The 12,765-nt window shown below is 45.8% G+C and overlaps 1 protein-coding gene across 1 annotated transcript; it reads left to right on the plus strand.

Annotated features, from left to right (window-relative positions):
- Nucleotides 1-9,684, plus strand: LOC102563257 (olfactory receptor 2V1-like). The gene is made up of 4 exons (XM_059714975.1): nt 1-543; nt 5,697-5,804; nt 7,615-8,687; nt 9,604-9,684. The coding sequence occupies exon 3, from the start codon at nt 7,723-7,725 to the stop codon at nt 8,662-8,664; it is 942 nt and encodes a 313-aa protein (XP_059570958.1). The 5' UTR covers nt 1-543; nt 5,697-5,804; nt 7,615-7,722; the 3' UTR covers nt 8,665-8,687; nt 9,604-9,684.
- Nucleotides 9,685-12,765: the final 3,081 nt, after the last annotated feature.

Consider the following 12,765-nt stretch of genomic DNA (forward strand, 5'->3'; position numbering starts at 1 on the left):
TGCAAATGCATGATGAAAAAGACTTGCACTGTGCCTTTATGCAGTGTAGAACATCTTTTTTTAAAGACTGATTTCAAATTTTTTTTTATATTGCCCATGTTGCAAAATTTTAAACATATTAAAATATTTTTTCAACCTGTGGGCAAGAATTATTATATTATTTTAATCTTGAAATTGAAATGGAGCTCATGCCTGAGAGTTTTTAAAGTAATTTACTTCCTTAGAAAACTACTGATGCCCCTTACTGAAGGAATGCCACGCCTCGAACAGTCACTTCTTTCATTTTAAAAGTAAAGACAGCAAGAAAAAAGATTTATGTGGATAGCTCATGTAGTTGCTTTTGAGCTAATAACTCTTCATTTTTTGTAAATGCCCAGATGGGATTGGAAAAATAAAATATTTTGGGAATATATTAGAATACAGGAGAGTAGGTCTGTAAAAATTTGGGGTGTGGGAACTTCTTTTTAAATAAAGGACAGTGTTTTTTGGAAGAGATGAAACTTTTTACTGAAGTGGTCACAGAAAGAGATAAATCAAATCAAGGTAAGTGATTCCTGTTTTCTTTTAGTCCTACTTTATGCAAACGAAGATTTTTAAAAATTGATTTATCTTTATTAGAAACAGCACCATGTTTCTTCTTAAAGGGCCGCATGTGAAACAGCCCATAGAAGAAGTGGCACATAAATATTTCTCTAAATGTGTATTATGTGGCAATAAAGTCATGTAAATTTTACTTTTAACTATTATTACTTCTACTAGTAGGGTTATTAATAAAATAAGTTTTGTTTTATTTTATTTTTCCTACAAATGTATATGAAATGGCTTTTTTGATGTGATAAATGAGATGATACAATTAAGAATTGGAAGGTGGAAATTATTAATGAAAACAGATTATTTCTGTCATGGTAGCTATGTATTCAAAGGAACCTGGAGAAGAGGAAATGTTTGTAAGGGTTAAAACGTTGCTCTCCTGGAATCAATTCCAATATCCCCATTCACATTAGCAGGTCCAGGATTTCACCCAGGCCACTTTTAGGGCTATTAAAAGTGTTAGAGAAAGAGAGATTTAATTTAATATAACATATCGTAAACGGTCTATGTTGTATATCATAACATACATGTATAATATCATATCATATATTTCCACTTCAAGGACTTTGAAACCCCCCTATAAGGAGGAACATTTGTGTTATGTGCTTCACCACTCTTTATCACACAGTAACTTGGGGCCTGTGTTCTCTGAAAGACCTTCCTTTTTGAGAGGACATAGACCCCAAATTACTGATGGTACCGGTGTATGAAACACATAACACAAACAATCCACTCTTTCAAGACTTTCCCTTGTCCCTAGCTTTGCATGTAAGGGGATAAATACTAGTTACCTTTCTGTGCCTACTTGGTATGTACAAACTTCAGTAGCTATAGAGATTTAGGGTTTCTAGTTCACTCTGCCAGAAGGAAAACAGGCACCGAGGCCGAGGACTGCAGAGCCCCAGGGAGATTCTGGGGACCAAGGATGCTTTGAGAAGCTGGGTCCGGTAAAAGCACACAGTCCAAAAAACAAAGTCAAGGAAATCTTAACAGCACTTCTAATATTAGAATACAAACCACAGGCAATTGCTAAGATAGTAGAGGTAAAGCATAGCAAGCTGCTGATTTAAAAAAAAAAAAAACAACAACTATTAATTAAATGAAGAGAGTCACAGAATTGTTAGAACAAAAAGAAAGAAATCTTTAAGTCACCAATTCTTTTAACTCTCCAGTGGGTGGGCAGCCTGTCTGGCAAAATAACTTCTTCCTGAGGTTTCAGAAACTCGGTTTCTTGAAGCGCTGATATTAGTTCACCTTCAGAGGAGAAATACAGCAAGGATCTGGGTTGGTGCCTGAAAAGCATTTCTGAGGCAGACCTGGGATCTTTATCACCAGCTTTGAGCTGGGCTTAAAAACCTTACTAAATAAAATTATCACAAATTAAGTTATCAGATGTTTTAAAATTATGCCTATTCATCAATGATATACACTTAATCCATTTAATATGGTAATAAGGTATACTTTATCCATTTCCCAAGGCATATTTTAGTTGACAGTGGACACATCTACACGAGAAGCTTAACATTGCATTAGCATAGTTTACTGTGAAGTAAGCAAGTCCGTCTACACATGCACATGCCTAGTTCATAGTAAACCTCTCTAATCCTGAGTAAATTTGTGAGCTGAAATGGCGTAGTGAATTTACTTGAGATTAGTAATAGTGCCGTAGTGCTCATGTAAACATCTGATTGGGAGCAAAATCTGGTCCAGGTCAGCCATCCACCTGGAGGCAGGAGGAAGCTTCCTGCTCATGGGAGCTGCTTGCTGGCACGGTGGGCTCCACCACATGACTATGTCCCCCTGCCCAGCAGCAGGGAGCTCCAAGCCCTCTGCTCTGAGATCGTGACTGGGGCCTGGGGACTGGGAGATCCTTATCTCTTGGCCCCCACTCTGCCATTGGACTGGGGAGTGGGGGCTGGGAGACCCTTAAATCCCATTCCCAGCTCCGTGATGGTGAAGCCAGTGCTGGGAGATCCTTATGTCCCTGCCTGAGCTCTGTGGTTTTGGGGCTTGGGCTGGGAGATAAGCATCTTCCAGCACTGGGCCTGTGGTCGTGGACCCAGTGCTGGGAGCTCCTCGCTGGTGGGGATGGGGAAACGTGGAGCATGGAGTTGGGCAGGGAACATGCTTGCTTGTTCCTAGCTCAGTTCTGCACTCACAGAGCTGGGTGGGGAAAGCCCCTCAGCCTGTCCCACCCCCCAGCTCTGTGCTGATGGACCTGAATGGGAAACAAGCCCCCAAGTGTTTCCCTCCTCCCCATCCCCCAGCTTTGGGCTTGCAGAGCTAAGCGGAGAACAAGCTGCCTAACCTCTACCTGGCATGCAGGGTGCGGGACAGGTCAAGGACAGGTCCCAGCACTATGCCCAATTGGGTGACTGAGGCACGGGGTTTGGAAAGAGATGCAGGGGTGAGGTAGGTACCAGCCCTCTGCCCTGATCTGCTGGTGGGTAAACTAGTAGCGACATAGCTGCCCCACTGGCAGATTTGGGACAGGGAGCTGGGACCTGTTCCGCCCCTGCAGCTCTCTCCAAGTCCCCTGCCCCTGATCAGGGAGCCAGGGCAGGAGCTCTGTGCTACTGGGTCAGGGGGACATAGTCCCCACTCCAGCAGCAGGCAGATCCAAGGAGCTGGGAAGCAGTTGTCTCCTGCCCCTTGCTGCCTGACAGCCCCTGTGCTAGGACCTGGGGGGAGTCTGGAGCTCCCCGCAGTGGTGGCAGGGGTCCATGGCAGGGCTGCAGGAATCTTGCTGCAAAGAGCAGCAAATCTTCTCTCTAATGCATGCATTTGTAGATACCTGGCTGAAAGCATTTACTCCTGATTAGTTTACCCCAGAATAAATTTAGGCCAGAGTTAATGCACCCAGTAGAAAGCTAGGTCTCTTAGAAAATCAGATTTGACCAGATTAGGTCAAGGCTGGCTGGCTGAATGCTGGCTTGTAGTTTATAAGTAGAGATCACCTGTGATGGAATACATTGTCCTGTGAGGTCAGAGGAAGAGCACAGCAAAGTCACTGTATCTTCCTCACAGTTGAATACCATGGGCACAGGTGGAGGGAATTTTTTTTTTGGGGGGGGGGAGTGCGTGTGTGCATGAGTGGGCATGTACGCCCTCCCCCCCCCAGAGAAGAAGGTCTGTGGGGGAATAGGCCGATGGAGGGGAAAGGGCAGTGGGGAGGGAGAGCAAAGCTGAGCCTGGGATTGGGGCTGTGGCAGCCTCTTCCCTTGTGCCCAGTGTTGTTGCCTGGCACTGGTGGCTCCTGTGTATTTACCACCCCGCAGCACTGCACTGGCCACAGCTGCCTCCCCACACTGGCCCCGCACCGCCCAGCAGGGCCCAGAGCCAGGGGCTAGACTGGGGCGAGCCTTGGCTGCACCGCTGGGCTGTAGGGGATGAAAGCTATGGGACCCCTGGACCCAACTTGCATCATCCACAGGAAATACGCAGTGCATCCCAGTGGCTCCTCCAGAAGCACTGTGCCAGGGAGCCAAGGGGGAGCCATGTGACCCCCTGATCTTTGCACAGAGATCTGCCTGCTCCCTGCCTGCATGCCTCGCTGCCACCTTTGAAAGCAGTGCAGCTGCATATGCGTCTTGCCGCTGACCCCTGGGCAGCGAGGCATAAGGTGCGACCTCACACCACTTGCAAAGGCTGCAGCGAGGCGTGCAGGCCAGAAGCAGGCTGAGCCCAGCCCACAGCTGTAGCTCGTCCTTGTCCTGTGCACAGATCGGGGGACCACGTGCCCCCGTTTTGGCTCCCTGGCGCCACACCCCTAGATGAGCTTCTGGGTTCTGTTTGCCCCACAATCCATCATGGCGGGGGCCCCATTCCCCATGAATGGAGGCCCAGCCAGGCTGGGGTGTGGGGCAATGCCCACAGTGCAGCAGGGAGTGGGGCAGGGGCAAATGATTCACCCCTGCCCCTACCCCAATCCCGCTTGGTTTATGGGGGGGTCTTGATCTGCACCCCCGCAAGTCCAGAAAGAAAGGAGACTGCAGGTAAGTTTCTTTCGGTCTCTGTGAGCCAGCTGTGATCCTCGGTAAGCACGGTATGTGAGTATATGTGTGCCTCCTCCCCACCCTGCTGCAGCAGCCTGCAGCCGGGCTACCCTGGGACCCTACCTGCTGGCTGTGTTTGAGAGGCTGAGCCCCGTTAACCCGCTTCCGCCATCTATGACCATGGGTGTTATCTCACTAGTTAATCCAGCAGAGCTACCACCCTCCCTAGAGAAACAGAGAAGCCAGTGAGATTGTGGCCTTTTACCTAGTGGGAAGAGGCAACTTCTTTCAGGTTCAGAGAGCTTTTGTTCCAAGAGTTATGAAGGCTATTCTTCAGGTGTTGCATCTGTACCACTCCTAGTCAGGCAGGTCCCTCACAGAGTATTTTGTACTGTATGGCCTTTAGCCCATTACTGGAAATGTTCAAAATTAATGTTTCAATTTTGGGGGGAAATGCCCCTTAAAAAAGTGAAACATTCTTTTTTTCAGGAAAAAATACCCACTCACATTAATTGAAGTACTGATTGACCATTTTTATCAAAAGCATTATAGAACTGACATTTCTTCTTAATTTTATTTTATTATTGGTTTCATGGAATTGAAATGATAGGGCAGAGATCTCTAGCAACCTGAGACTAAAATAAATTTGTTTCAGTTTTTTTCCTGAAATATATATATATATAATTTTAAGCAACTTTTGTTATGTTCTATTCTTCTCTTTCTTTGTTTTTCTTTTTCTTTTCTGAACAGGATTTTACTTGGCACATTTATTTGTGCGCCCTACACGCTGTTGTTACTGCACCATCATTTAGTATTTCTTCTTGGAAGTACTAAATGACCGCGTAGTAACAACCCATACTGTGTCGTGCATGTGATGCATGGTTACTTTTAACTGCTAGGTCACCGTAGTAATGTGCTAAAATGAGGGGGCATGTTGCTATGGCAATATAGCTGCTGTGTCACTTCCTTGCCCGCAGGTGCTATGTCGCTGTAGCAGGTAGCTGTGGCAATGTAGCGTCATGTGTAGACACGCCCATTAGGTGGTACTTTTTATCTACACATGCTACAGGTAATGTCCATAATGATAAATGTCATTGTTTGTGGTGATAGGAAAGGAGAATCGCCAGAATGACTCAGCGACACTCAGTGACTCAGAAATGTTTCGCCACGAGGTGACTCCGTGAGATTATTTCCCATTGACTTCAGTCAGACTCACAGGTAAGAAGGTCATATTAGCAATGTAGCTACTATTTGGATACTATCACCAGCATGGTGTATAGGATCTCATTATTTGCCCCACATCTGGGCAAGGAAAATAGCATGCACTGACTTGTTCACTGCCATGGCTAGATTGCAAACAGGACTCCTGTTAACTCTTATAAACCTGGCTATGATGTCTCTGCACAGTCTAGTAGTTTAGGATAGGTAACCCTTTCCACCTGCAAACTGGAATAACCTACCCCAGGTTGGAGGTGGGTGGGTGCTAGGGCTCTGCCAACACTATGACTTGTCCCCAGAAATGGATCGATTCATGGGCCAAGGGGCCCAGGCCTAGGGGCCCCTACCAATCAGGGGCTCTCTAGGAGCAAGGTAGGGGATGGAGCAGGGACCCGCCACACTTCCCAGCCTGCAGAGGAAAGTCCTGCAAAGCGCTGAAGCTCCATTGCATGTTAAACACCTGAGAGCCAGAAGTAGGTAGTGGTTGGGAGCTCATCTCACCACTCTGTGGGGACAGCTGGGATGAAGTGGCAGTGAGGATCAATGCTGCCCTTGCCACTCACTGCCCAGCTGGTCTGTCCCTCTCCCGTCCCTGTGCCTGAAAGGAGCCTGATCCTGCTCTCCTTCCCTCCCAAGGGTTGGGTTGCAGGGCAGGCAAGCAACTCAGAATGGGTTGCCGTGCCGCTCATGGCAGATGCAGAATGTGTGTGTGTGCGTGTGTGTGTGGTGTAGGGGGTTGTAGCCCCAAACTGCCCCCAAACTGCATCAGATCCCCCAGCAAGGCAGGGAGCGGTGCTTTAGTCCTGCTGCTAATGGGTGCTTTGGGGTACAGAGAAGGGGAATCCTACTCACCCCAGGATGCTTCCTGCAGTTCTTGACCCCAAATAGAGCTCCCCATAGAGAGGGAGTGTGCATTTTTCCCAAGTGATGGCAGCTCATGTGGGGAAGGGTGAGCTCTTCCAGGGGCTGATTAGATCTGTCTGTCTACATTATATATATAAAGAAAGACTGTGTATCTGTGTGTGTGTGTGTATGTGTGTGTGTGCACGCGCGTGTGTGTGTGCGTGTGTGTGTGTGTGCGTGTATGTATACATCTATATAGATATTTATAGAGAGAGAGAGCTAGTGATATTGAGAGAGAGACATTATGTGTGCATATATGTATGTATATATTAATATATCTATGCATTTTGGTTATAAAATTATGCAATGGTAGCACAAGGGTGTAATGGGTAGATAAAAGAGAGAGCTTTACAGTATATAATGTTTAGCATCTGTTTAAGTTTTTGGGAAAGATTAAAAAAAGAGATGTATTGTGTAGGCCTTTATTTTAATTGCAAGAATCACTAACAGCATTCTTAGACTGATACTCAAGGCTATAGGTGTGGCCCATATTTTTCTTGGAATAGTTACTGTAGTGCAGTTACAATGTAAAATATGTATTTAAAAAAACAGTCAGACAAGAATCTATATGACCACTAAACTAGAACATTTTTCCTTTCATAGTATTATACATTTATGGCAATCCCATGCATTTGAGTCATTTTCCTACGGCAGTTGTTTTATTCAGTTTTGTGTGTGGCAAAACTAAATAGTTAATTTTGACAGTGCATGTTGTGCTTTATTTTTTAATGCAGCATATAACCATTTAATGGGTCTATTTATTAATGCTTTTATATACATTCCCGTTTATAATGTGGTACAGGGGACCTCCAATTTTCTGTTTGCCCAGGGGCCCAAAGAAATCTTAATCCACCACTGCATGTCTCCCCTCTCTTTTGAACCATAATGCCTGTCATTTCTTTCACAGGAGAAGAAAACCTGCCAGTTGCCTCAGTTGCTATTACTGAGTCTATGCACATTCCCGAAGGCATTTGGTTCTTGTCCAGGGTTTCAGGCAAAGCTGCATGAAGAGGAAATGAAGAATGGGAATGAAACATCTTCAGCAGACTTCATTCTTCTGGGACTCCTGAGCAGGAGCAATGTACACATGTTCTCCATGGCCATGATCTTATTAACCTTCATCGCTGCCATTTCTGGAAATGCTCTCCTCATACTTCTAATCAAAGTGGATTCCTCCCTTCACACCCCCATGTACTTTTTCCTTAGTCAACTGGCCTTCATGGACATCTGTCAGACTCTGATTGTTGTTCCCAAAATGGCAGCAGACTTCCTGACCCCAGGCAACCCCATTTCTCCAGCTGGCTGTGGGGTTCAGATTTTCCTCTCCTTGACAATGGGTGGAGCAGAGTGCCTCCTCCTGGCAGTCATGGCTTATGACAGGTATATAGCGATCTGCAACCCCTTGCAATACCCTGTCCTCCTGAGCAAGAGAATCTGCTTGGGTCTGACAGGTGGGGTCTGGATCGGGACGTCTGTAGATGCCTTGATTCTTACAGCTTCTACAATGCACTTGCCCTACTGCGGCTCTAAAAAAATTAACCACTTTTTCTGTGAGGTCCCAGTCCTGCTCAAATTGTCCTGCTCTGACACGTCCCAATATGAGACTCTGCTGTTTGTGTGTAGCATCGTTATGTTCCTTATCCCTTCTTCCATCATATTAGCTTCTTATGCTCGTATCCTTGCTGCAGTCCTCAGGATGAATTCAACCAGACAGCAGAAAGCTCTGGCCACCTGCTCCTCCCACCTGACTGTTGTAGGCATGTACTTCGGGGCAGCCATCTTCATGTACATGAGACCCAGCTCCTACCACTCCCCAGTGCAAGACAAGATTGTGGCTCTCTTTTACACCATTGTCACCCCAGTGCTGAATCCACTCATCTACAGCCTGAGAAACAGGGATGTCTTAGGAGCCCTAAGAAAGCTGGTTGAGAAATGCAGAGTCTTCCAGCAAAATTGACAAACGCTGTAGTTTACTGTGAGGTAAGTCTCATTCAACTGAGATGGCCACCAGCAAGGTTTCCTGGAACATTTAGGAGACTAAATTTTCTCAGTCACTTAACAGCCAGTGCCCTACTATGAATCATGGGCTATATCCCTTAAATGTTTAGAAAAAGGTTTGAGGTAGTCTACTCCATTTTCCAAGTTCACTAGAGTTCTCCTGTTGCAGGAAATTTAACTAAATTATTGTATATGTGAAGATTTAATGGGAGATTGAAACTTTTTATTTCCCTCATGCTGACCCTCTGAAGAAAGCCAAAACCCAGATAAAATTTCAAGATAATAGGTCAAGTGGCAGGGCAACAAAAATGATCTGGGGCCCAAGGAGATAAGACTTAGGAGGAAAGGTCGAAAGCACAAGGGTTATTTAGTAGGGCTGTGCAAAACTTCTGTCCCTGATTCGATTCGGCAGAGATTCAGCCCAATTCAGTGGCTAAATCTTCAAATCTGAATTGAATCAGAGGACCCTTTAATCTCTGTGAATCAAATCGGAATGCTCCAAATGGATTTGGAGACATTTGGAAAGATTCAGCAATTCAGTCGTAGAGGCAGCTTTAAACGTTTTTTCTACATACCTCTAGGTCCACTTCTGGGTTCGCTGCCACAGGCTGCACTGGTACCTCTAGGTATGTTAAAAAAATTAAAAACTATTTCTATATCCGAATCATCATTGAATCTTCTGATTTGGATCCAGCCAAATTGAATCAGGGACAGTGATTAGAATCAACGAATCAAATCACTGTCCCTGATTTGGGCTGAATCCAAATCAAATAGGGCGTTTTTCGCACACCCCTATTATTTAGCATGAAGAAGAGAAGACTGAGCGGGGATTTGAGAATAGTCTTCAAAACCTGAATTATCGAGAGAATGGAGAAGAGCTTTTCTCTGTGTCTATCAGGTACAGGGCTAGTAGCAACTGCCTCAAGCCACAACAGAAGAAATTGAAGATGGAGATCAGGGGAACTAGCTGACTTTGGAGCGGTCAGGCATTGGATCAGGTGACCTAGAGAAGCTGTGTATTCTCCGTACTTGGAAACTTTCACAAGCAGGTGAGACGGACACTCGGCTGGAGTGGTTTAGTGAGGGATGATCCTGCCTTGAGTAGGGTTATGGCATAAATGTCCCAATAGACACAGATAAACATGGCTGAAGTGGTTTTAACTAGTGGGGTCCTTTGCAGCGTGAATTTCCTATGATCCTATGTGCTTAGATCAGGGGTGGGCAAAATGGAAGATCCGGCCAGTAGCCAGACTCCATTTCCCAGTAACCCCTGCCCACATAGTTGGGGCCAGTTTAACTATAACAATGTGGATGCTGCTGGAGTTTCCATGGAGACCAGCCCCAGCCACATAGGTAGGGGCTGCTGGGAAATGGAGAACTCCAAAGACCACCTGCATAGGCAGCCATAGTTTTTACAGAAGACAAGAAAAGTACTATTTTATCTCTTATTCATGAAAAAAGGCTGTTACCAAAGAATCTCTCTAAGCCTTGTGTAAAATAAATATATTTGATTTAACCAAGATATCAAGGAAAAGGCCAACAGGGGGAAACAGGAAGCTTGCTAGGTAAGAATGCAGAGCAGTAAATGAAAACTGAATGATGTTCGATGTTCCTGTCTTGTGACTGGAAGTAATGGAGCCAGTCAGTAGACAGGACCAAATGACTGCAGGGCATTAATCAAATAAAGGAATTTTTAATTAAAATGTGGTTAAAATGAATTGGTTAATAGGTATAATATTTGTTTCACTTCTCACATCTGCCAGTTTTCACCTCAGACTGGTATTATGATGTTAGTTCTCAAAGAAGCAATTGAATAATTCTGTGAAGCAACAAAAAGGATCCGGGGCCTGGGAGACAAGACTTATAAAGAAAGGTTGAAAGAACTACAGTTATTTAGCTTGGAGAAGAGAAGACTGCCAATGGCATTTGATAACAGTCTTCAAATACCTGCAGGGTGATTATAGAAAGGATAGAAATGAGTGTTTATCTGTGTCTATTGGGGATAGGACTAGGAGCAATGGTGTTACACTGCAGCAGGGGAAATTGAGGCTGGAGGTTAGGAAGAACTAGCTAACTGTGGGAGCAGTCGGGCATTGGAACAGGCTGCCTAGGGAAGCTGAGGAGTCTCCATGCTTGAAAACATTCAAGAGCAGGTGAGACAGGCACTTGACTGGGGATACTTAGTCAGGGATGATCTTGCTTTGAGCAGAAGCTGAACAAGAAATGACCTTGTGGGGTCCCTTCCAGCCCTACGTGCCTACAAACATAGGATCCTATGATCCTAAGTGCTTAGATGCACACGTTCCCAAGAACTATATTAAAGAGTGAGGGACTTTAAACCTGTTTGTTGTCTCACCTATATTGTTTTTACACCATTTTTACTCCATTGAGGCCAATGGTGGAACACGTTTTATTACAAAAGAGAAGAAAAACTCCATTTTAGTCTAATCTTTTCTCTTTAGTGGAAAAGATTATTATTATTATTATTATTATTATTATATTCATATAAATGTTACCAAGTATCTGTCTAAACCTTATGGTCAGAGGAGGGGCAGAATGAAGTGCTCTGGGTCAGAGTACAAGGAGGTCGGAGGGGAAGGGACTTGATGGTGGGGGTCTACTACAGACGGCCCAACCACGGGGAAGAGCTAGACCAGGAATTCTCAGGTCAGCTCGCAGAGGCAGTTAAGTCAAAGGACGCGGTCATCATGAGAAACCTAAAGTATCCAGACATCTGGTAACTATAGGCCAGTTAGTCTCACCTCCATCCTTGGTAAAGTCTTTGAAAAAATTATCAAGGCTCACATTTGTGAGAGCCCAGCAGGACAAATTATGCTGGGGGGAAACCAGCACGGGTTCATGGCAGGCAGATCGTGCCTGGCCAATCTAGTCTCTTTCTATGACCAGGTTACGAAACGCCTGGACACAGGAGGAGGGGTGGATGTCGTATACTTAGACTTCAGGAAGGCCTTCGATATGGTATCCCACCCCATACTGGTGAACAAGTTAAGAGGCTGTGACGTGGATGACTACACAGTCCGGTGGGTGGCGAATTGGCTAGAGGGTCGCACCCAGAGAGTCGTGGTGGATGGGTCGGTCTTGACCTGGAAGGGTGTGGGTAGTGGGGTCCCGCAGGGCTCGGTCCTTGGACCGATACTCTTTAATGTCTTCATCAGTGACTTGGACGAGGGAGTGAAATGTACTCTGTCCAAGTTTGCAGATGACACAAAGCTATGGGGAGATATGGACACACCAGAGGGCAGGGAACAGCTGCAGGCAGACCTGGATAGGTTGGACAAGTGGGCAGAAAACAACAGGATGCAGTTCAACAAGGAGAAATGCAAGGTGCTGTACCTAGGGAGGAAAAATGTCCAGCACACCTACAGCCTAGGGAATGACCTGCTTGGTGGCACAGAGGTGGAAAGGGATCTTGGAGTCCTAGTGGACTCCAAGATGAACATGAGTTGGCAATGTGACGAAGCCATCAAAAAAGCAAATGGCACTTTATCGTGCATCAGCAGATGCATGACGAATAGGTCCAAGGAGGTGATACTTCCCCTCTATCGGGCGCTGGTCAGACCGCAGTTGGAGTACTGCATGCAATTCTGGGCGCCACACTTCAAGAAGGATGCGGATAACCTGGAGAGGGTCCAGAGAAGGGCCACTCGTATGGTTAAGGGCCTACAGACCAAGCCCTACGAAGAGAGACTAGAGAAACTGGACCTTTTCAGCCTCCGCAAGAGAAGGTTGAGAGGTGACCTTGTGGCTGCCTATAAGTTCATCACGGGGGCACAGAAGGGAATTGGTGAGTATTTATTCACCAAGGCACCCCCGGGGGTTACAAGAAACAATGGCCACAAGCTAGCAGAGAGCAGATTTAGATTGGACATTAGGAAGAACTTCTTCACAGTTCGAGTGGCCAAGGTCTGGAACGGGCTCCCAAGGGAGGTGGTGCTCTCCTCTACCCTGGGGGTTTTCAAGAGGAGGTTGGATGAGTATCTAGCTGGGGTCATCTAGACCCAGCACTCTTTCCTGCTTATGCAGGGGGTCGGACTCGATG

This window comes from Alligator mississippiensis, chromosome 11 (genome assembly GCF_030867095.1).
Source record: "Alligator mississippiensis isolate rAllMis1 chromosome 11, rAllMis1, whole genome shotgun sequence".
NCBI classification, from domain to species: Eukaryota; Metazoa; Chordata; order Crocodylia; family Alligatoridae; genus Alligator; species Alligator mississippiensis.